At 39.2% G+C, this 26,750-nt stretch overlaps 1 protein-coding gene across 1 annotated transcript in view; it reads left to right on the top strand.

Annotated features, from left to right (window-relative positions):
* Positions 1–18,981, top strand: part of FAXC (failed axon connections homolog) — a 31,467-nt gene extending 12,486 nt beyond the window's left edge. The window contains exons 2-6 of the mRNA XM_018564921.1: positions 301–436; positions 7,851–8,047; positions 10,182–10,399; positions 14,438–14,554; positions 18,433–18,981. Of these exons, the coding sequence (XP_018420423.1) occupies positions 301–436; positions 7,851–8,047; positions 10,182–10,399; positions 14,438–14,554; positions 18,433–18,722 (958 nt within the window). The 3' untranslated portion in view covers positions 18,723–18,981. The remainder of the gene's footprint in view (positions 1–300; positions 437–7,850; positions 8,048–10,181; positions 10,400–14,437; positions 14,555–18,432) is intronic.
* The last annotated feature ends 7,769 nt before the right edge of the window (positions 18,982–26,750 follow it).

Genomic DNA, 26,750 nt, shown 5'->3' with positions numbered 1-26,750 from the left:
ATGGTTCCCACACACTTAGAGACCTGGAATGCTTGTCTTCTAAGATTCTAGACAGTCAATCATTAAGCATAATATTATCCAACGATAAATAAAACGATCTTTTCTTTTGAACGTATTTAAGATAACATTTGGTTCTATAATAAGTAAAATATGAATGTGTTTTATTTAGAAAGACAGTTACAGTTTTTAAAAAACATGATTCCGATAATACTGAATACATTACCCAGCAGTTCCTGACATGTAAAAGGTGAATAATGTAATTAATGATATAACATAATATGATTTTCTGTGTGTTTGCAGGAAAGAGCAAGAAGTTGACTCCAAAGATGCCATTATTTTACATCAGTTTTCACGGCCAATCAATGGTGTTCCTAGTTTATCTCCATTCTGTCTGAAATTGGAAACTTACCTAAGAATGGCTGACCTACCATATCAGGTAAATTGCAAAGATTATGTAACGTATCCATAACATTAGATTGATGCTTTCTAAACATACGTTCTAGTTCAGTGGTTCTCAGCCTTGGTTGGTAAATTCTTCCAAAACCTTCCATACCCCAACAGTAAGAAAAAGTTTATGCTCATACAATAAAAGTAAAGGAATGCTAGAAATTTTAGTGTTGTCCCTAGAAGAAGAAATACGCGGGACTCTTCCAATGGGGACACCTGTTCCAGGGACAACTGTCTAAGAGGGGAATTTTCCTCACTTTGGGACATTTCCTCTAGCATTCCCTCTATGGTACACAGACAGCAAAGAACTAACCTGGCAGGTTTTTTTTAACCCTTCCCTTTATTATATACTAGGTCCTCCTTAGAGATGTGTGAATTGACTTCAAGGTGATTATCATGACTAGGGATGCACTGATACCAATACTAGTATCTGTGCCGATACTGGACATTTTCACGAGTGCCCCAATACTAAGCCCCAATACCGGCGCTTTACATTTTTAAACAGGTGCGGCTGCTGGGGACCTCGCGGTGGCTGTGTTTTTCAGCGCCAATCCGGCTACACATTTCCTGCAAGCACTTTTTTTCAGATCGCACTGGACTGCAACACAGGCATTGTTTTGCCACGGGTTCTTGTGCGGGTGATCGCACTGCGGGCAGGGGATGTAGCCGCGGTGCCATCGACTTCAATGCACTGCCACGGCCCCTTCCTCCCCTGAATGCAGGAAGCCGGCCGGGATGTGATACAGTGCTTTCCAGCAGCTGACCGCTCTGGAACGCACTGTTTATGGTGTGAACAAGCCCTTGGGTCCCATTCACACAGGTGGTCTGATTAGATCTGCAGGTCCGTTTTTCAGGTGGATCTGATTGGAAGCCCCATGTAACAGACCTGCATGTGTCTACATCCGATTACCCCCGACTTGAGAGTTCTGTTTTGGCCTACCTGGTTGTGACGCATTAGAGGTAATCAGATGTAAACCAACACATGTTTGCTTACAGCTGACTCCCCATAGACCTAACATGGGTCCGTATAGCTCAGAATAAAACTGAAGGGATACAGATGTCACATGAGTGACATCTGTTCTATTCTGCTCAGATCAGCAGGGGATCCAAATTCCCTGCTGATCGGAACAGACGGCACCTGTGTGAAAGGGGTCTAAAGGTGCCCATGCACCTTACAACCATCGCAAGACTTTTTCTTGCGATGGTCCTATGCTTATTGAAAGCTCGTACGATCTGCCCACCTTGGATCGGGTTTTCGATTATGTTGGTTCGACAAAAGACGTGCGACCGTACAGTAGAAACGGTCGCACGTCTTCGTTCACACTGCTCGATTCTCGTACGATCGCGGGATTTCGCCCGATTCTCGTACGAGAATCGAGCAGTGTATGGGCACCTTTAGAGTATACATCAACTTCTGTAGAAAGAAACAGTAAGGGGCCTGGGCAAGAAGGAAGATATGGCAGACAATGAGTTGGGGGGTGCAGCAAAACTAATACACAAGAAGAACTAGAATTACACTAAGGCTGGGTTCACACCTGGGCGTTTTTTAGCGCTGATCGAAGCGCTGAAAAACGCTCAAGAAGTGAAATCCTATGAATTGCTATGGGCATGGCTCCCTCCTGGGCGTATTTAAGCGCGTTTTGTCGCGCTGAAAAACGCCCTACGTGCGAAATAGTACTTGAGCTTCTTTGGGGCAGATTTCAGAGCGTACCCATTAGACTTCTAAATAGAGATTTCGTAAACGCTTTCGGTGACAGGAAATCGCGCTAGAAACGCGTGTGCAAAAACGCGCATATTACGAACGCCCAGGTGTGAACCCAGGCTAACAGTAAAATGTACAAAGTTGAGAGAGATAGGGGGCACAAGATACCCAGAACGCAGCAAAAATTCAGAACGAACAGAACTGGAATACAAGATACTGAAAGCATACTGGAACCTAAAGACAAAAGCCTAACTGTAAAAGAAGATTTGGTAGAAAAATGTGGGACGCATAATATACTAGCTTCCACTGGAAGTCAACTTTTATTAACACCTTGGTAGATTGTGAGAAGCACACTCAACACTGAGCATATCACAGCACAAACACGGCACAGACAAACATTGACCAAAGACTTATACAAAAAAGATGGAGAAGTGCATCGTCTACTCCAGCTATTAGAGAGCAAGCACTCAGATGCTGAGATATGGAATCAAATATGGATTTTTACTGTAAGACTGAGTATTATGACATCACCTATGTTGTCCGTCTGCAAAGTAATTGTGTTGTAGAACATATAATCCCTGTCAATATTTCTGTTCATGGGAATTATATGTACTATAACATAATCGCTTTGATGAGAATTGGATTATATGTACCACTACAAAATCTTATGAAACAGCCCTTTCTTCATAGCTCTTAGATCTACTGCAGGCAGAGCATTTTAGCAATAGACTGGAATAGAATAAAGGTAATACAATGATGAGGCGCAGATCTGTGTGTTCAGTTGGCACTTTCATGATTTTTTGTTTCATGATTTAGGCAGGCTACTAAAAAAAAAGAACATTAGCTGGTATTATTATTAATATTGTTATTATTATTATTATAATACAGTATTTAGATAGCCCCAACAGTCTGCACTGCTCTTTACAATATAAGGAAGTAGAGCTGCAACAACTAATCGATTAAATCGATTAAAATCGATAATGAGAATCGTTGGTAACGATTCTCATCATCGATTAGTTGCCGCTGTTCTCCTCTCCGCTGATGCTGGCTGCAGCGGTCTGTGTCCCTTCAAATCCCCGCTGCTCTCCCCGCCTGTGTCGGCAGAGGCAGCGGGGACACAGACCCCCATACGTCCGCTGCTGCTCCCCCGGCCGCTTCCTCCTCTCACACATTCCGGCAGCTCCTACGGTCCCCCCGGGCCGCTCCTATGATCCCCCCGGTTTGGCCGTTGCTCCTCTGCCCCGCCCCTTGCCTCCTCTACATCTGCAGGCTGGGAGCCATACCCAGCCTGCTATTGGATATTTTAAATTGCAATAGCCAATAGCAGGCTGGGTATTGCTCCCAGCAATAATGTTAAAAAAAAAGTTAAACTAAAATTAAAAAGTTTAATAAACAAAAATGAAAAATAGAATTTTTTTTTATTTGGTGCGTTATTTTAACCACTTGCTGTCCGGGGCATTTTCTTACTATTTGTGCACACATGATAAAATGTACATTTTTGGCTAGAAAACAGCTTTAAACCCCCACGCAATGATATATGTTCTGAAAGCAGAGGCCCTGTAGAAAAAAAAATGCTAGTTGCAATTTTTTACGTCGCACGGTTTTTGCGCAAATGTTTATCAAACTCGTATTTTTAGGAAAAAATAAACTAAATTAAAATTTAGTGCACAGAAACATAATATAATACCCAATTTGTTAGTAAAATATGAAAAACGGGGTCACGCCGGGTAAATAGATACCAAACATGTCAAGCCTTAAAAATGCGTTCGCCCGTGAAGCCGCAAAAAAAGTAATTACCCAAAATTTCCCATAGGGAACATTTTAAATGCTTTTACCACTCATCGGTTTACTGCTAACAGTGATTGACAGAGTTATTGCTCTCACTCCGATGTTAAGACATAAGAAAAAAGGTGTTTTTATCCACTTTGTGACCAGAGCAATTTTCACATTTTTTGCAAACATGTTAAAATTCAAATTCTTTGCAAGAAAACTGCTTAAAACCCCTCAACAAATATATATTTTCTTAGAGCAGAGAATTAAAAAAAAATGCTAGTTACATTTTTTTATGACCCACAATATTTGTGCAAATGCTGCAGTTGTGATCTTGGTACCAGGTACCTTGGTACTTTAAAACCAGGACATATTGAGGGGAATTTATCAAACCTGGAACAGACAGAATATGGAGCAGTCGTCCATGGCATCCAATCAGCTTCTCTCTTCAGTTTGTTCAGTTAAAATATTTGAAAGTTAAAGAGAGAAGAATTCTAACTGATTTCCACTTATACGTAATCTGATAAATATTCCTAAACATTTACCTTTTACCGATAAGCTTTAAGCAAGATGCTACTGCCTCCTGGTTAGGCCATTATGCATTTAGGCTGTATTGGCCTCTCTATGCCACTGGGTCCCTTACACAAGCTTAATTGGAGAGACCTAAAGCTGAACTCCAGGCAAACAACTGAATCAGATCAGATAAACATATAAGAGCTGTTGAAGGAATTGAATTTCTATTCTATTGTCTATTTACACAGCTCTGCCAGACAGAAGAACCAGACTGGAGCCCTACTTTTCTCTACAACTATTAAATTATTACTGATATTTTTGGATAATTATTCATTATATTTTAACTATAATAATGATATTATTATTTATTCATAAAAACAACATTTGGTTTTGATTTATTGTTTTCTAGAGCAACACAAACCTGCATGAATCAGTAAAATTTTAATTTAATGTTAATCTGGTTGGAGTTTTGCTTTAAGGAATCCGATGCAACATTTAAAAGTAGTGCAACAATCATTGAAGTGTAAAGAGAAGCAAACAAAGCAACCAAAATTCGTTCAGTGTACTAAAGTCAGATAAGTAAAAGATTGATTCTGGTTGACTGCTTTGGGTTACTGCAAAGTGCTCTTTCCCTAATGGTGGAAATAAATGAGCAAGCATCATGGAGAAATAAGGAAGTAGAGTATTTGAATATTGGACAGGTACACTTAGAAAAGGAAGTGCAAAATAGATTCGTAGCCAGGGGGAGCTTGGTGGTCAAGTTTATGTGGACCTGCATGTTCATAGACAGAACCTGTGGTTGGGGGGACTGTCTGTAGGAGCCTGTGCATTGCACCTGTGAGCCACTGATTTCAGTTGCAATGCTTTGCAGGTTCAAATGCAAAATATCAATAAATGTTTTTTGTAATATGGGTGCATTTATTATTTTTTGCAAAAAGTGGAATATGCCACCCGCTCCTCTCATTACTTGGAATAATCTATAAAATTATACAAACGATCTCTAACAATGCACTTTTTGATAATGGTTAAAGCTATAATTCCAAGACACTGGGAATCTCCTGACCCTGTGTTAATGCAGGAATGGCTCACCCGTATCAACAAGGTCGCTGAGCTGGAATCATCTTGGATTTACATTATCCAAGATGATATGGGCTCTTACCCTCAGACCTGAACCAGAGCATTTAAAGGTACCACTACCTATACAAACTTTATGAACCCTTGTGGTACCTGAGCTTTAGTTTTAGACAGGTATAGGGTTCCACAATTCAACTACTCCCACTGTTGATTACTTACATACTGGAGGAGGTCAGTCCTGGGATAGGAGCACTCTGACTGGGGCAGCTGGGCTTGGGGTGGACTGATGTGGAGCCATGGTGCAAGGCTCTCCAGGATTAGGTACCCTATCTACCTTCCAGCATGCTCCTTGAGCAGGCTCCCCCCTCCCCCTGTTCCATGCTTCCTTGAGCTCAATCTATATTTCCATCTAATCTCCTTGGGGTATTCACAGGTCCCAGCCTGTCTCTCTTATCCAGGCCTTCCATCCAATGCCTTTCCATCCGTACCAGCAACAAGAGAGAGACTGGTGGTTTCCTCTCTCACTTTGAATCCTTAGCTATTGGGAAACTGCCTCACCCCACCTGTTTCTCTGTTGGAGATTTGGAAGTATACCCTACATGTGCTAATATTCCCAGAACGACCCAGTTCAACATACTATTTCTTTATTCCCGTCATCCCACATTCCTCGTCCATGTCCTTTAACAGCAGGTATTTGTATCTGTAACTTTATGTGCATATGTTTGGTATGCTAGACTGCTTTGCCGTTTTGTATTGTTTGGTTCTTATTTTATAAAGAAAATGTTTCTAAAAAAAAATCATACAAAAAAGTATGCAAAGTGCAATTGCATGCAAAGTGCATTAACAGATGTGTGCGACTCAAATATAAATTACCTTTGTTCTCAGGGACACATACTCTCATAATTTCACCTTACTCTAAAAATAATCTTCTTAAGCTTTGCTAAGGGTATCATAAGGATAAAAATAAGTGTATTTCCTGAACATTGAAATTGTTAATATTTTTGCATTAAGGAACTCAGAAAAACAGGATGATATGTACCAAATAGCTAGACATCGGCATCTAAATTGATATTGGCATTTTCATAGATTTATTTGTTATATGGAAATAACACCGAGAGTAGCTAATGGACTTTCTGAAGTATCCATGAATAATGAATGATGCTGTGATACATAGCACAAGATTCCTATGGGTAAGAAGACATATTTTTTGAGGGAATTCTTTGATAATTTTACATGAGTTTGAACGCAGAGCCGGCCTAAGAATTACTTACCACACCATAAGCCTCAATTACCTAATAATATAATAATCTGCAAATAATGCAGATTTCATTATGTTTTTGAGCTCAGCAGCCCTGTGGTGACAAATTGAACTTTATAGTGTCACCTTTTTGTTTTTTCAGAACTAAAGGGGCAGCTTGCCGACAATAAACACAAATACGCAACACGCTAAATTGTGACTATTTTTTTTCTGATTTAATTGGAATATTTGAACATGATACACATTATATGGAAGATGACTTGGGTGGGTGGGGGGAGCTGTTAAATGTGCCTAGGGCCCTGTTTGGTTTGCAATGGGTAACTAAACCTTGCAGCCAGCACTTATCTGGGCATAGTTCTGTATTCTTCTTTAGGGCCCATTCATACTATTATTTACGGAAACCCTGGATAACACACGTCTATTAAATTATGCTGTGCAGTGCATAGGAAGCACAATCAACATAAATGGGCGGCTATCCCCAAATAATTGTCATTGTGTGTATGGTAACATACCACAACATATTGGCATAATCTGATAATTTTTAAATCATAATTTAAAAAAAGAGCAGCAGCCTGTGGGAAGGGTTTGCAATGTGCCCATGTTTCATGCTACACCCTAAATACGGATGTAACCAGAAACATGGTCTGAAAGGTAAACTTAGTGGAGTTACTTAAGTTCTAATTTCAGTTTGTGGAGGGACTGAAGAGCAGTTGACTGTGATATCCTTCAATAGAACTACGTGATGGTAAATTTTATTCTAATAATCTCCTGCACTTTTAGCAAGATAGCTAAGTTTCCTTACATTATAGATCTAGTGTGAATCATTACGCATAAGATGAGCATGAATGTTTTTTTTTTTTTCATTCTGATCTGTAAGCTGCTTGTACTAAAAAAAAAACGAAAACAAAATAAACAAGCTCATGTGATATATATAGTTATATAAACCTAATAGCAGTTATCAGGATGCCTGTAAACTAATAGCTGTGTCATCACATTTCCTGATGCAGTTGTACAATTTTTTCCAGACCTTAGATGTTTATTTGTCTGAATGTTCATAGTTGCAATTACTCTGTGTTTGTTTTTTAGAACTACTTTGATGGGAAGCTGTCACCTCAGGGAAAAATGCCTTGGATAGAATATAATCACACAAGAGTGTCTGGCACCGAATTCATTATCGACTTTTTGGAAGAGAAACTTGGAGTGAATTTGAACAAAAACCTTAATCCTCATGAAAGAGCCGTTTCTAGAGCAGTCACCAAAATGGTAGAGGAACATTTCTACTGGTGAGTTTGATATTTGAGGAACATAGCATAGTAAAATGTTATAGGAGTAATAATTATGATTAATTGTTATTTGCTGAACCAAATCTGTAAAATGAAATGACTCATACTGCAATGTTGTTTAACAGCAAACGTATAGTTTATGTAGTTAGATTGTAAATTAAAATCATCCAAACCTTTGAACTCAGTAGAGGACTCAGGCCTTCCACTGGGACCTAGGCATTATATGGGACTCACAGGACTCTTGCCACTTGCTCATTGTGATGAGTTTCTGCATGTACTTACAGTATATCTTGCTCTCGTTCTAACATTATACTGTTTGCTATACAGATATATAACTGCACATATACGGAAACCATAACTTATTAGTAGCCACAGATATAGAAATGAATGATTTCCTTATAGCCTGTAGTTACTCCAGGAAAATGACATGCTTTATACTTGTCCAGACAACTCCCTGCAACTTTTGACCACTGCCCCAATGTCCACATGTGTTATTAGCCTTTAGTAGGTGCTTGATCAAGATGTGCCCTAAAGGTACTTTACTATAGATGTGTATAATCAACAAATAACTTTGTTACTTGTTATATAAATATTTATTTGATATATTAATGACAAATAACTTTTACCCAATCCTCACTTCTAATCACCCAGTTTTCTGCAGTCAATCATAGTGCTGTATATAGGCAAGTCACTGGGAGTAGAAGTGTTCAGGAGAGGAAACAGTGGGTCCTGCAATCTTGATGCTAACCTTCAAAACAGTTAATTATTTCTACATCTCCCTGAGTTAGTTTCCAATTCTCTTCAGAATTCTGTAGACTAAAGTTGGTCTATTCATGCTACAGAGGGGGAGAATGGCCTGTCCATTTGCATGTTGCAAATACAGGTCAGGAGTTTTAGTTTTATGTTCAGATCAGTGAACATAAAATAAAGTAACCACAGAAACTACTCTACAACTGTAGAGAACAGAAAAATATCCCAGAATGCACATCTAACATTAAAGGAACATGGCCTAAAACAGCAGAAGACCCTGTTGAGTTTCACTCCTGTCAAGCCAAGAACAGAAAGCTGAGGCAGTGGGCACTGGCTCACCAAAACTGGACAGCTTAATACTGGAAAAATTTAGCCTATTCTGATGAATCTCAGTTTTTGTGGAGGCACCCAGACGGTAGTGCTTAGATTTTAGCATCAACAGCATAAATCCATATATCTAACCTGTCTTGAGTCAACAGTCCAGGCTGGTGGTGTAATGGTGTGAGGAATGTTTTCTTGGCACACTTTGGGACCATTCATAACCAAATAATGTCACATTCTATCTAAGTATTGTTGCTGACAAACAAGGAATGTGCATTCCTTTATGGCCACAATGCAGTATATTGTAGTGTTCCTAATAAAAACTAGATACTGTATATTCTGCGAATATGTTGTATGATAGATAGACTGATAGATAGACTGATAGATAGACTGATAGATAGACTGATAGATAGACTGATAGATGGTACTTGCTTGACCAGCACGTTATTTTTGAAGGAATACTATAACTGGTGATCTGCTTTCTGCACACATTCCAGCGAACAAATGGTTGTCGAGTGTGTTGATTTTTTATGATCTTAGACTGTTAATACAAACACACCTTTTTATTTCCTACAGGTGAAACTCGAATAATTAGAATATCGTGCAAAAGTATAAAGGGGCCCAAACCAAGTACTGAGTACATATGCATGCTTGTACTTTTCAGAGGTCCGATATTGTTCTATGTACAATCCTTGTTTTATTGATTACATGTAATAATCTACTTTTTTAAAGGGTTGTGGATTTGGGGTTCTTGGGGTTTTCATGAGCTGTAAGCCATAATCATCACACTTATGACAAATCACGGCTTGAACTATCTTGCTTTGCATTTAATGAGTCTATCTCATATATTAGTTTCACCTTTTAAGTTGCATTAGTGAAATAAATGAACTTTGCACGATATTCTAATTATTCGAGTTTCACCTGTATATGTATGTATGCTAACCTTGAATTGTTTACAGTGTTTATATAATAAGAAAAGCAATTTACATCCATTCACTGTAAAAGCACTTGAAATGTGTAAGTGAAATGTGTGACCATATTTTCTTTATTCTTTTTGTTGCAGGACTTTAGCCTATTGCCAATGGGTGGACAATTTACATGAAACTCAGAAAATGATCTCCATTCCTGGGCCATTTAGCGATTTATTGAAATGGATTTTATGTCACCTTACAAAAGGCATTGTAATGCGTGAAATGTATGGGCAAGGCATTGGACGCTTTTCTGAGGAAGAAATTTATAAGCTGATGGAGAAAGACATGAGATCTCTGGCTGGACTTCTTGGTAATCACTGCTTGCTGTATTCTCCAGAGAGAAACAAGACATTTCATGTTTGTCCAGGACAACTCCATGTAGTAGCAGAGAGAGGTCCTTGGTTTGCTTAGGACAGAGATGTGAAAATACAGATTTCCCTTGAGGGATGCAATCTCATAATAGTTCTACAATAGAAACACTATGTTTCACAGCCTGGCATGCAACAAAGGCAACAGGGATGCAGGGCTGTTGTTTACTAGGAGTTTGTGGGGAAGTGGTTACTACATGGAGGGACCCTGATCAGATTTCCAATTTTATTGTTAGTATTACATTTTAGGAATACATTCATATTCATGTGCGGCTCATTGCCACAGTAACCAGTAACCTTACAATATCCACAATTATACGTAAATCCTTTTTTTCTTGCACAATGTAGATACAGAGGTCTTGGTCATATACTGCAGCATTAAAGTAGTAATAATCTCTTAATCCTTTTTTCCCAGCAATATATTTCTTTACATTTTTTACCCAAGCACATACAGTCATCAAGTTTCCAAACAACTGTCTCCAACTCTCTCAGCTCGGCTTCCCTGAACTTTCTGTCCAGTACAAGATTTCGAGGGAAAGAGCGGTCTCCTGCACCGTCCATCTACTAGCTTGCAGAAGGGAGCGAGGAGTGGAGAACAGGAGGGGAGGAGTAGCTTGCTTTGCCAGTGTGTTTGTTGAAACAAACACAGCTTACTAACACACACACAAGGGTCGCTCCCTAAGACCCTCCATGGGAAAGGAGCCACCCTTAAACAGAATATCAGAGCCAGTGCTCAGGGAACCAGCTGATTCTGCAGCAATCTAAAACCTTTAAAAATCTAGAAGCAGCATTCATTGTAAATTATTTATTCAGCATTTAAAATAGCTTTAAAACCTTTTGGCTTTAATGCCACTTTAGTACTTCTTGGACTATTATTGATGCAGTCTGTGTTTAGGGCTACATCATGTGCTCCACATGACAGGAAAAGGGATGCCTATGCAACTGTGATCATGGTGCAGTTTCTGTATAACCACACTATGTATACATGTATGTATGTATGTATGTATGTATGTATGTGTGTGTGTATATATATATATACTGTATTTGCTGGCGTATAAGACTGCTTTTTATACTTAAAATCATCCCCCAATAATCGGGGGTCGTCTTATACGCGGGGTATACAATGTATACCTTTAGTTCGTTTAGGCCAAGCTGGCCCAAAACGAACATCCCTAATCTGTCAGCCCGCTGGATGTGTGGTAATACTGTATGTACGGTAGCTTCGGCTACATACAGTAGCTGAACCAATCACGGCGTGCGATGTACACAACCTCTGCCAATCAAGACAACAGAAGGGCAACAGTGCAATGTCAGATTTCTCGCATCACCTTTCAAAACCTCGTGGAGTCACGAGGAGGCCCAACTAAGTCATCTCGTGGAGTCATCTCGTAGCCCAACAAAGTACTGATGGGGTGGTCATAATAATCTGGCCATTCAGTGTGTGTATATATATATATATATATACACACACACTCTAAATGTTTGAAAAATAATGCTGGATGCTAAGCTATTTGTAATTTACTGTTAAGATACTGAAACTGAAGTTCTTTCTAATAAATGTAATTTAGATGAAAAATAAAAAGACGTAAAAAATGCACAATGTTGTTCATGAAAAAAATGGAGTAAACAGACCAGTCATGGAAGACAAAAACATCTACAAGTAATACCCCCGGCCTTATGTAATGCTTTGTTTAGTTATGTTAGCAAACACCTCTCCTGAAATGTCAACTATAAAATTCTCCTCCTCCTTCCTTGTGAGTGTAATGAATGATAATACAGCTAATTCAAATCCAAACAGGAGTTTGTGGACTGTCCTTGACGCCTATTACGCGGAAAAATTGTTTGATGCCGAGAACTTGCCAACATTTTTATGCAAACGCTAAATGTCTCTGGCCCCTTATGGCCATAACTATTAAGATAACCCTAACATTTAACTTCCCCCTGCCTGAAAACGATTATGATAACCCTAACATTTAATTCCCCCCTGCCTGAAACCTAACAGTTTACCTAATAATAAACAGAAACAATATGAGGGATTAAGCAGCACTCACAATAAAATAAATGCATTTATTAACACAATCCCTAAAAACCCTTAAAAAAAAGGTCAACTCGCCCTCCTCACTCAATCTTTCAGTTTACAATTGACAGTTGATAATAATTGATAAAATAAATAATCTTCCGCATATATGGAAATGCAGACAAATATTATCTCAGAATCACAGTATAAGTATGTCCTAAATAGAGCACATTTAGCTAAGCACTTAATATTCTATTTAACCAAACATGCACAAGAGTTTGTAATAGTACATGCATGCAAACTCAAAGTACAATCTCCTAGTTTAAAACTTAGTAACAAGACATAGTTAAAGTCCATTCCTGGATATACACACAGCCCTTCACAGACAGACAATCCCCATACTAATATGTCCATACTGGGGAAAAAAGAATCTGCATCCTCTTTTATGCATTCCCAAGCTAGGAATGGAGTCCCTAAGAGCTATAATCAAAAATAAATACATGCAATCCCATGTTTGCACTGAGATTGCATGGAATTATTTGAGTCACTGGGTAACCATAGAGGGATAAAGCTGCTGGCTGTAACTGACATGGAGTATTTCAGTTACAAGCAATGGATATAGCAAGAGAGAAATGTGTGACATGATGACAATGCATTACCAGAGTGAACAGTTCAGCGCTGCTGTGGGCATATCTGGTCTCCAACAGCTTTAGCAAGAGAGAGAGTAGCTGGAGGTGGAGGTCTCGGAACTAAATGGTAAAAGTGGCTTCTGGCAGCTGAAGGCACAGAAAATAGCGGCAAAAATAGGAGCATTGTAAACTCTTTTAGCCTTCTTATGCTTATGAAACTTTAAAGCTACTTGAATTATGAAGGCAATGTTTAAGGAGATCATTTTAACGTAAATGTGCTTGTTGAAAGAAGGAATAAAAACAGTGGGAAAGTGGTTATTTAATAGATTTGAGGACTTGGATTGGGTTTTGTATATCCATCATAGTTAATCTGTTTCGTCCCTTTGTCCATGGACTAACAAAGCAGTCTATTGTTAATAACTTATGGTTGATCTCCATAAATGTGGAGAAACCTCCAGTATTGACAGCCAGCCCTATGTTGAAAAAGATTGGCCTTGTGGCCCTTTGGAGGTTGTCCTTTTTTTTTTTTTGCAGTAGAGATCCCTGTTCCTATTACTGTCACCCTGTCCATGTGCTTGTTTCTCCGCTTCCTTTTTAGCCACATGATTAATGTACAACCTTTCAGATTTGTTTTTTATACATCTGACTGTGTTTATCATCTGGATGTTGTGATCTCATATGTGGTCCTCTACACAAAATGAATAGTTGTGGGTCTACCAACATGTAAGATATAAAAGCACTCTCTTCCTTTTGAAGCATGGTTTCGTAGATTTGTACATTTGAATGAATAAAAAGTTTTTAATATTGGTTTTGATGGTATGCATATCTAGAGTACTTACTGTATGCATATCTGGAGTGGCAAGAGATTTGTCTGTGATCCATTCATTTGTTAGCTAGGTGTGGTTTGCATAATGAGGGTGGAAAAAGACTTATTTGCAGATTATAGACTTGCATATTAAATATAATGCAAAATATAATATAATTGAAAATGTGACATTTAAAGAGGGCACTTAGCTAGTCAAATCTCTGTAGGACAGGCTATCACCTTCTATGAGTTGCTTTGCTATGTTCAGTGCCAAGAAACTCTGAATATTACAATTTGACTCTGCCCATGTAGTACCTTGTACCTGGACACTGCAGGGTCTTAGTGGCAACACATGGAAGTAGGAATTACATTATTAAATATGTGATAAAATATAGCAATCCACTATGTAGTTACATTCTCTCTATGACAATACCATATTTGCTTCATTAATTATAGAATGACTTATATGCAATAATTCTGCCTATATGTATTAATTTAGTAACCAACCACATTTACTTATTTTCCTTAGGTGATAAAAAGTATATCATGGGACCAAAGTTTTCCACTTTAGATGCCACTATTTTTGGACATTTGGCACAAGCAATGTGGACTTTACCGGGTACAAGACCTGAACGGCTCATTAAAGGTAACCATTACCATATCAGTGCCTGATCACTGCTGGCTGTCAAAGGCCAACCTGGGATAGTATAGTTCCTGCCCTGGCAGAGGAAAGATCTGAATAGTCCTGAGTGCAAAAATAATGTACTGGTTGGGTATGAGAAAGGTGGAGTTTTTGGGGATTCTTCTCTAAAGGCGGGGATGAAGAACAAATGCCCCTCTGACAATGGCACTTTCTACAGCCACACAAGTCACATAAGGTCTGCTTTGGTTATGTGAATAATTTATATGCAAATAATTCATATAAAATGTATATTTAAAACCCAAATGAAGACTTAGGTTTTTTGCATTTGAGCTGCATATCAAGGGAAGAATATTTGTTTTTCACTCTCGTTCATTGAGGGCACATAGATTGTAACCTTTGTGTTATACTGCCACCTACAAGAGGATAGCACACTGACAAATTTTAGGCCATACCAGGATAACCCCTACTACCACCAGCATTCCTCCATTTTTTGCTAGTGTCCTAGTATGTTTGATGCCTTTTCCTTAGCTCTGCCTAGAAAAGACTAACCTGTTTTTACTAGCACTTCTTTTTTATTGAAAATTCTTTTTCAATCAAGACATCTCTGCTACAGCTTGTCTGTGGCAGCTATTGGGATTGCTCTTTTCTCAACCTAGCTTTGGAGTACCATAGCTAGACCCCACTTGACTGGATGTTGTGGAGCAAGCCTGGAAGTGACCTTCAGGCATTGGGTTCCACATAAGGTGCAAGCGTGAATAATTTGCAGGCAGACTTCCTCAGCCAGCAGTGCCTGGACTTGGTGGAGAGGTCCACCATCTCAGAACTGTTCCAGAACCTGTGTCACTGGTCGGGAAAACCAGATGTGGATTTCCTGCCCCCAGGTTGAATAACAGCCTGGACAGGTTTGTCTCCAGGTACAGGGATCCTCTAGCGAAGACAATTGATGTTTTGCTGGCTCTATGGGATCAGTACATGTGATCTATGCCTTTCCTTTTCTGAAACTCCTACCTCATCTGCTTTACAGGATCAAGATGAATGGCATTGAGGTGAATCCCATAGCTCCAGATTGGCCTATGCATATGTGGTACTTTGACCTGATAAGACACTTGGCGGATGCTACGTGGGCTGTTCCAAATCATCTGTCTTAAGGACCCACTGTCGCTAACTTTAATGGCATGTCCCAGTTATGATTGACAAGGGCATTTCTGAATTTGTGATTCCCAATAAAAGCTAGGAAGTCTACTTACTCCAACGTCTATCATCGGGCATGGAATTCATACTTTACTTGATGTGAGTCTCTGGGCTTCCACCCTAAGAGATTCTCCATGGGACGAATTCTCTCCATCCTACAGCTGGGTCTTGACCAACATTTAGCTTTCAGCACTTTCAAGGGCCAGGTCTATGCACTTGTTGTTTTGTTCTGGAGACTCTTGCCTTCTCAGTCCTTGATTAGATCTTTCTTCAGGGTGCCTTCTATTTAGCTACACCTGTTGCTTACCCTGTGACTCTGTGGGATCTGAAGCTGGTTTTCTCGGCACTACAAAAACCGTCTTTTTTTCAGTTAGAGCGGTTAAATTCTGGAACTCGCTGCTACAAGCAGTGTATCAGCAGAGAGTATTGAATCATTCAAAAAGCATTTAGATACCTTCTTCAGAGACTGTAAAGTACAGGGGTACAAGTACTCTTAAAAACTAGAGCACACAGGGACTCGTGTACACACACACAGATGCACAATTACATACAGAAACACAAAGGTTGAACTTGATGGACCTGTGTCTTTATTCAACGTCAAATACTATGTAACTCCACATAGATTTCCCCCTTTCCACTCTTTCCGATAAGGTGGTGTTTTTTGTAGCCACCACCTCTGTAAGGGAGTCTCTTAGCAGATAGCTTTCTGGCTTTACACAAGGACAAGGTAGTGTTGAGACCCAGAACTTCCTTCCTACATAAGGTAGTTTTGGCCTTTTACCTCAACTAGGACATTGTGCTTCCGTCCCTGTCTCCAGCTCCAGTTCATCAGAAGGAGATCATGAGAATCTATCTCTCAGCCACTGCTTTGTTTAGAAAGATAGACTTTGTCTTTGTCATTATGAATGGTCCCCATAACGGTGCACTAGCTTCTTGTTCCACCATTTATTGGTGGCACAGAAAAGCCATCATCCAAGCTTACGGTCTTAAGGTTTCATCCTTTCCTGTCAGGGCACACTCTGCTAAATCTGTGAGTTCTTTTGGGGTGTTTCGGCATCAGACTTCTGTTTTCCAGATTTGAAAGGCTGTCATCTGGTTTTCACACGCTTTCACGTGTTCTCTAAGTTTTACCAGGTGGATTGATGTTCAGGCCTCATCTGATACCAGCTCCAGGTGTAAAGTCCTTCAGACAGCTCTTTAAGTTGCAGGCAGTCCTCAGTTTCCTGTTGTGTTTAGTGGACCTATTTGTTTTTTTGTTTTGAACTGTTGCACACCCCTCAGTTGGACTGCTTATAAATGTCCCAGAGGTTATAATCCTCCTGGCCTAAAAAAAAAGGTTAAATAAAATAAATATAATATATAAAAAATACTTAAAAATAAAATAAATATTAAAAATACTTTAAAGAAATTCTCAATACATGAGAAAGAAAATATGATTTTTGTACTCAAAGGAAAATCCTTTTCTAGGAGTCCAAAACATGTTTCTACAATTCATTAGGTTATCTGTTGCTTCTAACAGGGGACAGGTTTTTCTTCTCAGGCTGTGGCTTCTTTAGAAAGAAAATTACATGTAAGCATTGAACTCCTTTTGTTTTGGTGTACCTGGAATTTGTTTAGCTGATTTAAGCTGAAGATTTTATTAAGGATCTATAAAATATTTTTTGTGAAATTGAAATTCTTTCATATTATGTAATATATTACAAACAAGAACATTTGATCGCACATAAAAATATATGTAAATAAAGTGATGACTGGTGACATTTCTACTGTTGACCATCAGTGGACCATTGGGATTAGAAATTCTTTCTTTACATTTTACTCGTGTGCACTGCCACCTAGTGCCTGCTATCAGAATCACAGTAGAAGGTACATTTCTGTGTTACAAGCTAACACAAAAATCCATGTCATCATTTCATAGAGTGTATCCAAAGCCAGATTGTTTTGAATTTTTCATTTTGAATAGAGTGGAGAAGGATTGAAACTGCTGTCAGGTTTTTGGTTTTTTTGTACCATTTCTGCCTCATTTTGGAGATTCCACCTCACATCATGTTTAATAGATACACCTACAGTTAAGAGGGAAAAACCTCTGCAAAGTGAAGGGGACTGCTGGCAACAAAACACATTTCCCATTGTAATAATTCCCCTCTGTTGCTGTTTTGGTGACACTTCCAAAATTTTTTTTTTTTTAAACTGGGTTTTAGTCCTGTTGCCAATGGGTAGTAGGTCAAATAAAGGGAATTAATTTCCCTAGCAGACAGTAAAAATATGGCATTGGTTCAAGCCCCTCACCACTCCCTCCAAAACTAAAAAAAGGTTTTGCTTCAGATATATTTTAACTTCTTTTTGTATAAGTGTTACATTTTCTGGTCTAGTACATCAATAAATGCTACATCATTCCAGTAGGTTCCACTAACAGGGTTATTACCAAAAGGGTGAAGAGTTTGGAGAAGGCAGGAGAAGTGAACAATCTAGGGCAACATAGCTGATATGGAAAAATTCTCCAATTCATCTAACTTTCCAGTTCAGCTATGTTGTCCTAGATTGTTCACTTCTCCTGCCTTCTCCAAACTCTTCACTCTTTTGGTAATAACCCCATAAATGTTTAATGGACATATCATTGTGTTAGCATGCATATAGCTTGAAATGCCTAATGCCTTATAACTAATTAACATCAGTCTGCTGTTTTACAGGGGAGCTCATTAATCTTGCTATGTACTGTGAAAGAATAAGAAGGAAATTTTGGCCAGAATGGCACGACGACAATGACAACTCATTATATGAATCTGATGACAGTGGTGAGGAGAGCAAGACACAGACCCCATTACTGGACTTCAGTTTTTATTCAAGGACTGGGACCTTTGATGACGAGGGAGCAGAAAATAGCATTTCTCAGACCCCGGATACTGATTTCACTGGAAATTCCCTTTTTGACTCGGATTTGGAAATGGATGAGTATATTGATCAAGAACAATGCAAATGAAGCACGTTCTTTTTTTGAGAGCTCCTGATTAGATTCCTGTCCTTATATCCAATAGTGCTGGTTTTGCACACATCATTGGTTTAAACAAGCCTTATATCTGTGAGAGCAATGCAGCCAGCAGGCTTAGTTAAACTTGTGCACTGGTTGCTGCATTTGAAGATGTTCAATATAAACTGTGACCTTCATTTTGTGTGTTTCTAGATAGATTTGCTGGAGGTGTTGTCACAATCGCCTTATTCAATAAAGAGTTCTGATAACTCAAAATTCTTAAGTGCAGTAGTCCATAACAACCAGCCTGCGTCCACCCTGTACTGGTCTTATTTCAGCCGAGCCAATTTTGATTGGTTGCTATGAACTAATGCATATAGGGATTAGCATTAAAGCTGAACTTTAGGCAAACAGCTGAATACTTGATTGAAATATGTAGTTTGTGATCTCTTTTATTCACCAAAAGATTTGTACTCCTATTCAGCAAGTCATATTTACACAACTGTGCCAGACAACACTGTCTTTACTGAAATTAAACAATAGTGCTTGCCCCCAGGTTGTGATTGATTGGCCAGTTAAGAAAAAGTAGCAGATGGATGAGGACATCGCCCTGCTTACTCTGCACTGTCCTCCTGCCAGTATGTTTGTTTGTTTTTGTCAGCACATGTGCCTGTTTTTAACCCGATTAGCCCCTTTGCTGGCTGGCCTTCCCCATTTTCAGTCTGAGTTTTATTGTGTAAAGAATTGCAACAGGCTGATACCAAGTCAAATTCAGGTACTTACACTAGTTGCATTAAAAAAAGAGTAAAGGTGTTTGTAAATTGCTACAAAAATGTCATTTATTAGTGTTTTTTTTATATATCTGCCTAGAGTTATCCTTAAAGACTAGAACTCTATTGATTAAGGACACAAATGACAAGGATTTTCAGACTATCTTCAAGACTTGTTCATATTGATTCTAAATGTATTGTTGTCATGAGTGCAAGAATATGTGTGGTTAGTTCAATAGCTCCAGTGTCTATAGCACTATAGCCAAAAATGTAAGGAGATTCAGTAATGAGTGCTGTCAGTATGGTGATCCATAAACAATCGCTTGCACTTTTACTGATATTAGGATCATTCATTCTATTTCCTGTATGGGGCATTGAATACAAATGCTCATTTTATGGATCCATATGCTAAAGTGGTTTACTAATAAAATATAGCTCTTGGGTTCAGAAAACACAATCAGTTCATTTTTTTCTTAGTTGATTATATGCACTGCTTATAGAGTACTGTATTATTTTCACTGTAACTCTTTGTAGAGATGAGCCATTATGTTCTGACATGCTCATGTAGCAAGCCCCCTGTTGAGTTTTGTAAAGTCCTCCAGGTCTAAATCACTTAGGAAATGTATTGGTGTGTATGACAACAGAAGTCTCCTGCTCCTTAATATGCAGGAGTCGACCCAAGACAATATTTTTTTTAAAAAAAGGGACTTGAGATACATGCAACAGATGGCACCATCACTTTCAATGCCTCCGAATGTCTGTTTCTCTGTTGAGTCCTTCAAGCCAGATTGCTTTTTGCTTGTTGTATATGCACAGTAAATGAATGCATGGCTAATCATGTATTACAGTCTCAGCAATAATCAACAACAAAGTTGCTGAAATGAAGAGGTTTTTACTGGCGCACATGATACACGTGCATGAAAGGATTCCCTAATTTGCATACTAGTCAGCAGAGGATATATGAAACAGGAAAAAATGAAGTCATGTATGTTAGTGCATTTGTACTTGGGCTGCTGCTAAGGCATTTTTCTTTATCCAAAAGCCCTTCTTTTTAAAGTGTGCTGTATTCTTGCAAGATCATCTCTAGTTATAAGTGCTAAAGAGACAGGTTGTTACCTGCTACCATTAGAGTTTCATGTGATTTATGTTTGACCTATACAGGTATAATGAACGTGACATGGTGTTGTAAAATATAGCTTGCATTATGTACACTTTATGCAATTGAACTGAGATTGGAAGCTGGTTTTATTTTTAGGAGATTATTATTGTGCCTGTATCACCATGTTTACTTTGGAGTACAAATGTCCTATATTAATAAATTATTTATTATTATTATTGCTATTATGATGATTATTATTATTATTACTATTTATTACTTCAGCAGGACTATTTATATTCAATATTTTGTCTTATATTTTAACTGAAAAATAGAACACAAACAAAAGTTGAATCTGCCCAAAAATGATGTTAAGTTTCTGTCAAATACTGAAGAGATGTACCTATTATCAGTTTCTTTTATGCTTCATGGTCTCCAGAGGTGGAGGTATATGTCTTACTTTTCCAGGTTCGAATACCTACTGCAGACTTGACAAAGGGTTTCTCCTTGTAGGATTCGTAATTTATTTCTTGTTTTAGAGAATACAGTTAGAGGAGTAAAAACTTCCAAATGGTGACAAGACAACCCTAAAACTACATGATGGATGAGTAGAGAGCCTTGAAGTATAGCAAGGAGGACTCATTGCCAGGATCTTAAAGAAAAGCCAATGGGTGAGACAGTCCACCAGACTCCATCTAGGAGATAACAGTTTTGTATGACTCCAATAAATGATCATTCCTACCAACATGGTCGATAAGAAACAAGAGCAGCTACGGGGAGATCCAATGCTGTCTCCCTGCTGTGGTCAGTTTTATTTATCTCACTTTGTAATCATTTTTGGAGGTCCGATTACATTATATGTAATTTAAATAAATAGAAATATATCAGACTTCTCAGTGATGTATCATGAATAGATCCCCAGACGTCTTCATCCCTTTTGCACTCATTTAAACAAATACCAACCTTGTGTCCCCTGCCAGATATAATAGCAGAGTGCCCCTAGCTGAACAAAGGGCCACAATAGCAGATTTTAGCAGCAGAGCTGTTGCTGGTGAGTATTGATATATTGAGGAGTCTGAATTGTTTGCCAGAAGGGGTGTTGTGTGTGGTCTTTCCTGGAATTACCATTGAACATACCGGAGTTCCTCCAAAACATAATTATTTGGGGAAATAAAAGTAATATTTTAAGTGGAATTGATATCATAGCAGGGGCTGTCTATCCTAGTCAGTTATACAGACGCTGCCAACAAGCATGCATGCAATAAGAAAGAAGCATAAAAAAGGGATTTAACTACCGGTATTCCCTACTCTATCCAAAACTCCAAAAATATTTTGGTTTTAGATATACTGTAAGTATTTAGTAAATTATACCCATGACTAAACTGGGGTCTTCTGCCTTCAGGTACAGAACTACTGGGCCGGGGGTTACTTTGTGACTGTAGGTCTCTTGGCTCTCCGAGGAGCCCAAAAACCTCTGAAGATATACATTTCAATATTTTCTTCTAATGAGTCAAGTGGAGCCAATATCATTTTCTAAAGACCTCAGGACCTCAGAGGGGGAGAGATGCTGCAGGGACCAGTCTAGCAACCAGGAGGTTTGGGGGGGATCATATATTTGTTATTTTAGACCCTAGATGAAAACGAGCACTTAACTCTTGCAGTTTGGGAGGTAGCCTTACTGCAAGGTTTAAGTGTTCTTCGGCCCAGAGTGCTTTTAAGCTTTCTGAAGAAATGTGAGATTAAACTAATACTCCAGAGGGATGAACAATTAAACAGTGAAAGTGATGGTGCCTGGAGTTGTGCATTAAGCTGTTGTTTATTCTAATAACATGCTAACTCATTCAAATTCCCAATGTGTTGTTTTTTTGGTTTTTTTTGGTACTGCATCTGCTCTAAGCTGACTGACAGTAATGACAAAGAAATGTTTCATCTACCTGCTTATGAATAGGCCGGGAAGTAATGTAATATACAATGGGGGGAATACATCAAAACTGGAGCGGACAAAATCTGGAGTAGCCGTGCATGGCAACCAATCAGCTTCTCTCTTTCATTTTCAAATCTTAACTGAACAAACTGAAGGTAGAAGCTGATTGGTTGGGCAACTGCTCCAGATTTTGTCTGCTCCAATTTCGATATATTCCCCTCGTAGTGCAGTATCCCAAAGCAACAGTTATGAAGTTCTGTGTCACTGATTTGACCACAGTAAACTGAAAACAAATTGCCTGCTATAGTTAACTGAACTCACCATTGATGTTACATATCGAGAATGGCTTCTCGTTTAAAGGCAGGCGGTTGCCATCGTTTGCACTGCCACCATGACGAAATGTTCTTTTTGGCAGCGATGCTCATCAGGACATGATAAGGAATTGGTCTGCCCTAAGGGGAGCACTATAAAATAAACAAAGAGGCTTCATATCCTTCCTAGATTTGAAGGTCATGATTGACAAAAAGGAAATGATTGCTCTTGGCTATAAGAACTATGCAGCACTCAATGCCCTTCTTTATTATATAGTTACCATCCCATTCATGTGAAACAAGCTATCCCTTATGGGCACTTTTTACATTTATGGCAGAATAATATGCAAGAGGAAGATTTTGTACAGCAAGCTAGTGAGTTAAGAGTGACGTTAGAAGGAAAAGGAGAGGGTATAATAAGCAGAAGATTGAAAAGGCATTTTAAGTAAGAAAAAAACTAAATCGGAAAGATCTAATTTAAACTAGGAATAGGAAAAGTGTCAAAAGAAATGAATGGTTTTATTTTTCCCTTTAAATTCTCCCCAATGGCAGATCAAACTAGGCGAGTTATAGGAAAGAACTGGCAAGTAGTGCAACAAGACATAAGAGAAAAAGATAGAGCAGAACAATATCCCATTGTATCTTTTAGGAAATGTAAAAAGAATAAAGATTGGCTGGTTAAGAGTGAGTTTTATCAGGCGAAGAGAAACTCCTGGTTAAGCGATATGCTTCCGATAGGCTATTATACATGTGGTAGTTATAGTATATGAATGTCCACATATGATCAACAGAAATGCTGCATCCAGAAGGCACAGCTGGTAATCTGGAAGACACAAATGGCAAATAGGGAAAGTGATATAGCTAAATAAAAGGGCAAAAAGGTTATTGTTAGCATGTGACAAATCATGTTGTAAAAAAAATGTACCAGACATAAAACAGAAGATAGGCTTGCTGCTTTAGGACTGTCTTGTTATCAGTTCAGGTTACTCTGGAATGATTTGTCAGGTACCACTAGTCATCGCTCGTCTTAAAAAAAATCAATATACAGTAAACTCTCTGTTATCCAGTATTCAACTAACCAGAAAAAAAAACCCTGTGTACTGTTCTGCTGATCTATGGCTTGTATTTACCTGGAAACGATTGTGTGCTTATTTGTCTTAATTTAGTGTATTTATTTGCTTTTGAGTACTGTGTTTCAATATTAATATGAAGTCAATACAGAGTTTATGTTTTGTTATGGTATAGTATGGGGTATGGCATTATTTAGACCTATTTTAATAGTAACTCTCAAGCAACCAGAAACTACATTTATCCGGAATCTACCAATCCCCGTGGATGCCGGATAATGGAGAGTTTACTGTAACAGGATCAACAAATGCTGAGGTCAAAAGCAACCATTCAAAAAAGTAAAGGGACACCTATTGGCTAGCTACTTCCCGTAAATCTATGTTCTTCCTTAAAACAAATGTATTTTGTACATGTTACTAATATATGAAGCTTGATCATGTTTTCACAGACTTTTTACATTGAAAATAAATAGTTATGGTATTTGCTGCAAGTATAAAGGTTTACACTCTCCTCTTCTTTTCTTTTTAATCAAAAAAGTTTTATTGGAACAGCAATTCCTTTTTTTTAATGCAACAGAAATACAAGAATAAAGGTACATTATGACAATCCACGGCAAAAAAAGAATGAACATAGCAAAGGACAGGCATATATACACACCTGATTTACCTGTAGAATGTTACTAAACAAAGAATGTAACAACTAAAGAAAAAGGTAGGGGGAAGAAACATGCAGGGGGGAGAGAAAAGACAGAAACCAAGAAAAAGTAAGAAAGAGAAAGAAAGGAAGACATGGCAGATTGTATCCACTAAAGTGGGAAAAACCCCACACAAAGCGGAGTCCACTTAATTTAATACAAGTACATTGACTACTTCATATATACAGATCACAAAAACATATACAATAACACACAGCGACGGGTGCCTTGGCCAAAGTGAGCAACGTGGCAGTTCAAGGGCAGTGTCACCTCCACCCAACAGACAGGACAGTGCACAGTGAACACTGTAGTCATGTGTCCACGCAGGGCCGGATTTTCCACAAGGCCCGGCAGAGAGTAGAGGGGCAGCAGGGGTGTGGAATTCCTATCTCCCGACGCCAGGGACATGTAGTTCCGGGTACCAGGCGGGTAGTTGTTTTCTACATTTAGTCCTGCTTTGGGCAAGCAGAGCTAAAGGCACAGTCGCTTGTTTTGTACAAGTGATCTCGGCGATGCCGCTGAGATCACTTGTATGCATCCTGCAGGTCTGCCATTCTCCCTTTGGGAGGGGGGGTGTTTGGCCAGTAGGGTGGGGGGCGCCTTGAGGAACCTGGCCTTGGGACAGCAGAGAGAGTAAATCCGGCCCTGTGTCCAAGGTGTCGCCAAAACTTTCACTGCCAGTTTTTTGTGAATTTGTTGGGACATCCCATAGGTTGGTAAACCAGTTTCTCCCTCTCGAGAAAATGTAAGGGAAATAAGAGAGCACCATTTTTGCACTATTTATTTTCTAACGATGAACTACATTCTGGTTATGGAAGGGACAGAAGGGTCTATGAGTGAGTGCCAACCCGTGGGTCCACTGGCAGTGCTATGTTATATAATGTGTTCACAATTAGATAATAATTAGATAATAGTGATCATCTTTGATAACTTTTATGTGCGCAATAATCACCTAAGGGCCTATTCGCACATATGCTTGCATGTTAATTTTTCTTATGTTAAGGAAGACCACTTATTTGAATGGGCTGCCACTGCACCAGAAAACTCTAAAAAAATGTACCTGCACCTTTATTTAAATGGAGCACACCACAACTTACTGTATTGTGTTGCGGCGTGCAGAACTGCTGGTTGGTTGTGAAGGTGCGTTATGGTGCTGTTCAGAATAAATGGCACTGCAGTGCACCAATGCGCATAAGATGTGAAGCCAGCAAAATAAAGCAATAATAATATACATTCTTAGAGCTGTTGCCATTATGGCCAATCTGTGCAAGTACAGCACACAACTTGTACTGCAGTGGTTCCTCAATGGAATCTCAAGTACAGGGGCACATATTTAGTATACCTGGGTATTTGATGCCTTGGAATTGATCAAATATAGTTCCGGTATTTAGAAATCAGTTTTATGACATAGTAACTATTAGCTTCTTCATGGGCTGGCACTAAAATTAACTCTACATGGGAATAGCACAGGTTTACTTCAGGGCGTTTCTTATAAAGGAGAGCAGATATTGGTATTCACTCCCCGTTATACTCAGAAGGGTTACCCATACCACAGCCTGCATTTTTTAGCCCATGCAGCGTTAGAGTCTGCGGTGTCCCATGGTGTGCTCTGTGATTGGTGGAGAGCCAGGTACATGACTTTGACAGGTCACATGACTGGGTTCTCATCCAGTTTTTTTCATCTCATTCATTTTATCGCACCAAACTTGCTACAGACTCCCAAAGCCAGTAGAGTGAAGCCAGTTCGACCTGAATCGGCTGAGTCGAGCTCCTTCTGCACTTCAAGCCAGCCGCAGCAAACCGATGTACGGCTGATTTCAGTCGGTGTACGGCTGAAATCAGCTGTACAAGCCTGAAGTGAATATCCGAACAGCCTTCGGCTCACTTCACTTTGGGTCGGTTATTCACACGGCTGCCTTTGGCAGCTTTGTGAATAACCCTCTATATGTTATACAGTATGTGACTATGGGGTCTATTCACAAAGCTGCAGAAGGATCTGGCCGTAGCTTCGGCCGATCCTTCGGCTAGCTTCGGCACCAGGACCCCTTCGGTTCAGGAGAACCGAGGGAGTGCTGTACGGGCTATTCACAATAGCCCGTACAGCTCCAGATCACGGCCGAGCGGCTCAGTCGAGCGCTGAGCCGTGCTGAAAGACGAAGCTGGCCGAGCGGCCGGCC

This window comes from Nanorana parkeri, unplaced genomic scaffold, assembly GCF_000935625.1.
Source record: "Nanorana parkeri isolate BGI_ZX_2015 unplaced genomic scaffold, ASM93562v1 scaffold795, whole genome shotgun sequence".
Lineage (NCBI taxonomy): Eukaryota > Metazoa > Chordata > Amphibia > Anura > Dicroglossidae > Nanorana > Nanorana parkeri.
This window is presented reverse-complemented; position numbering and strand designations above follow the sequence as displayed.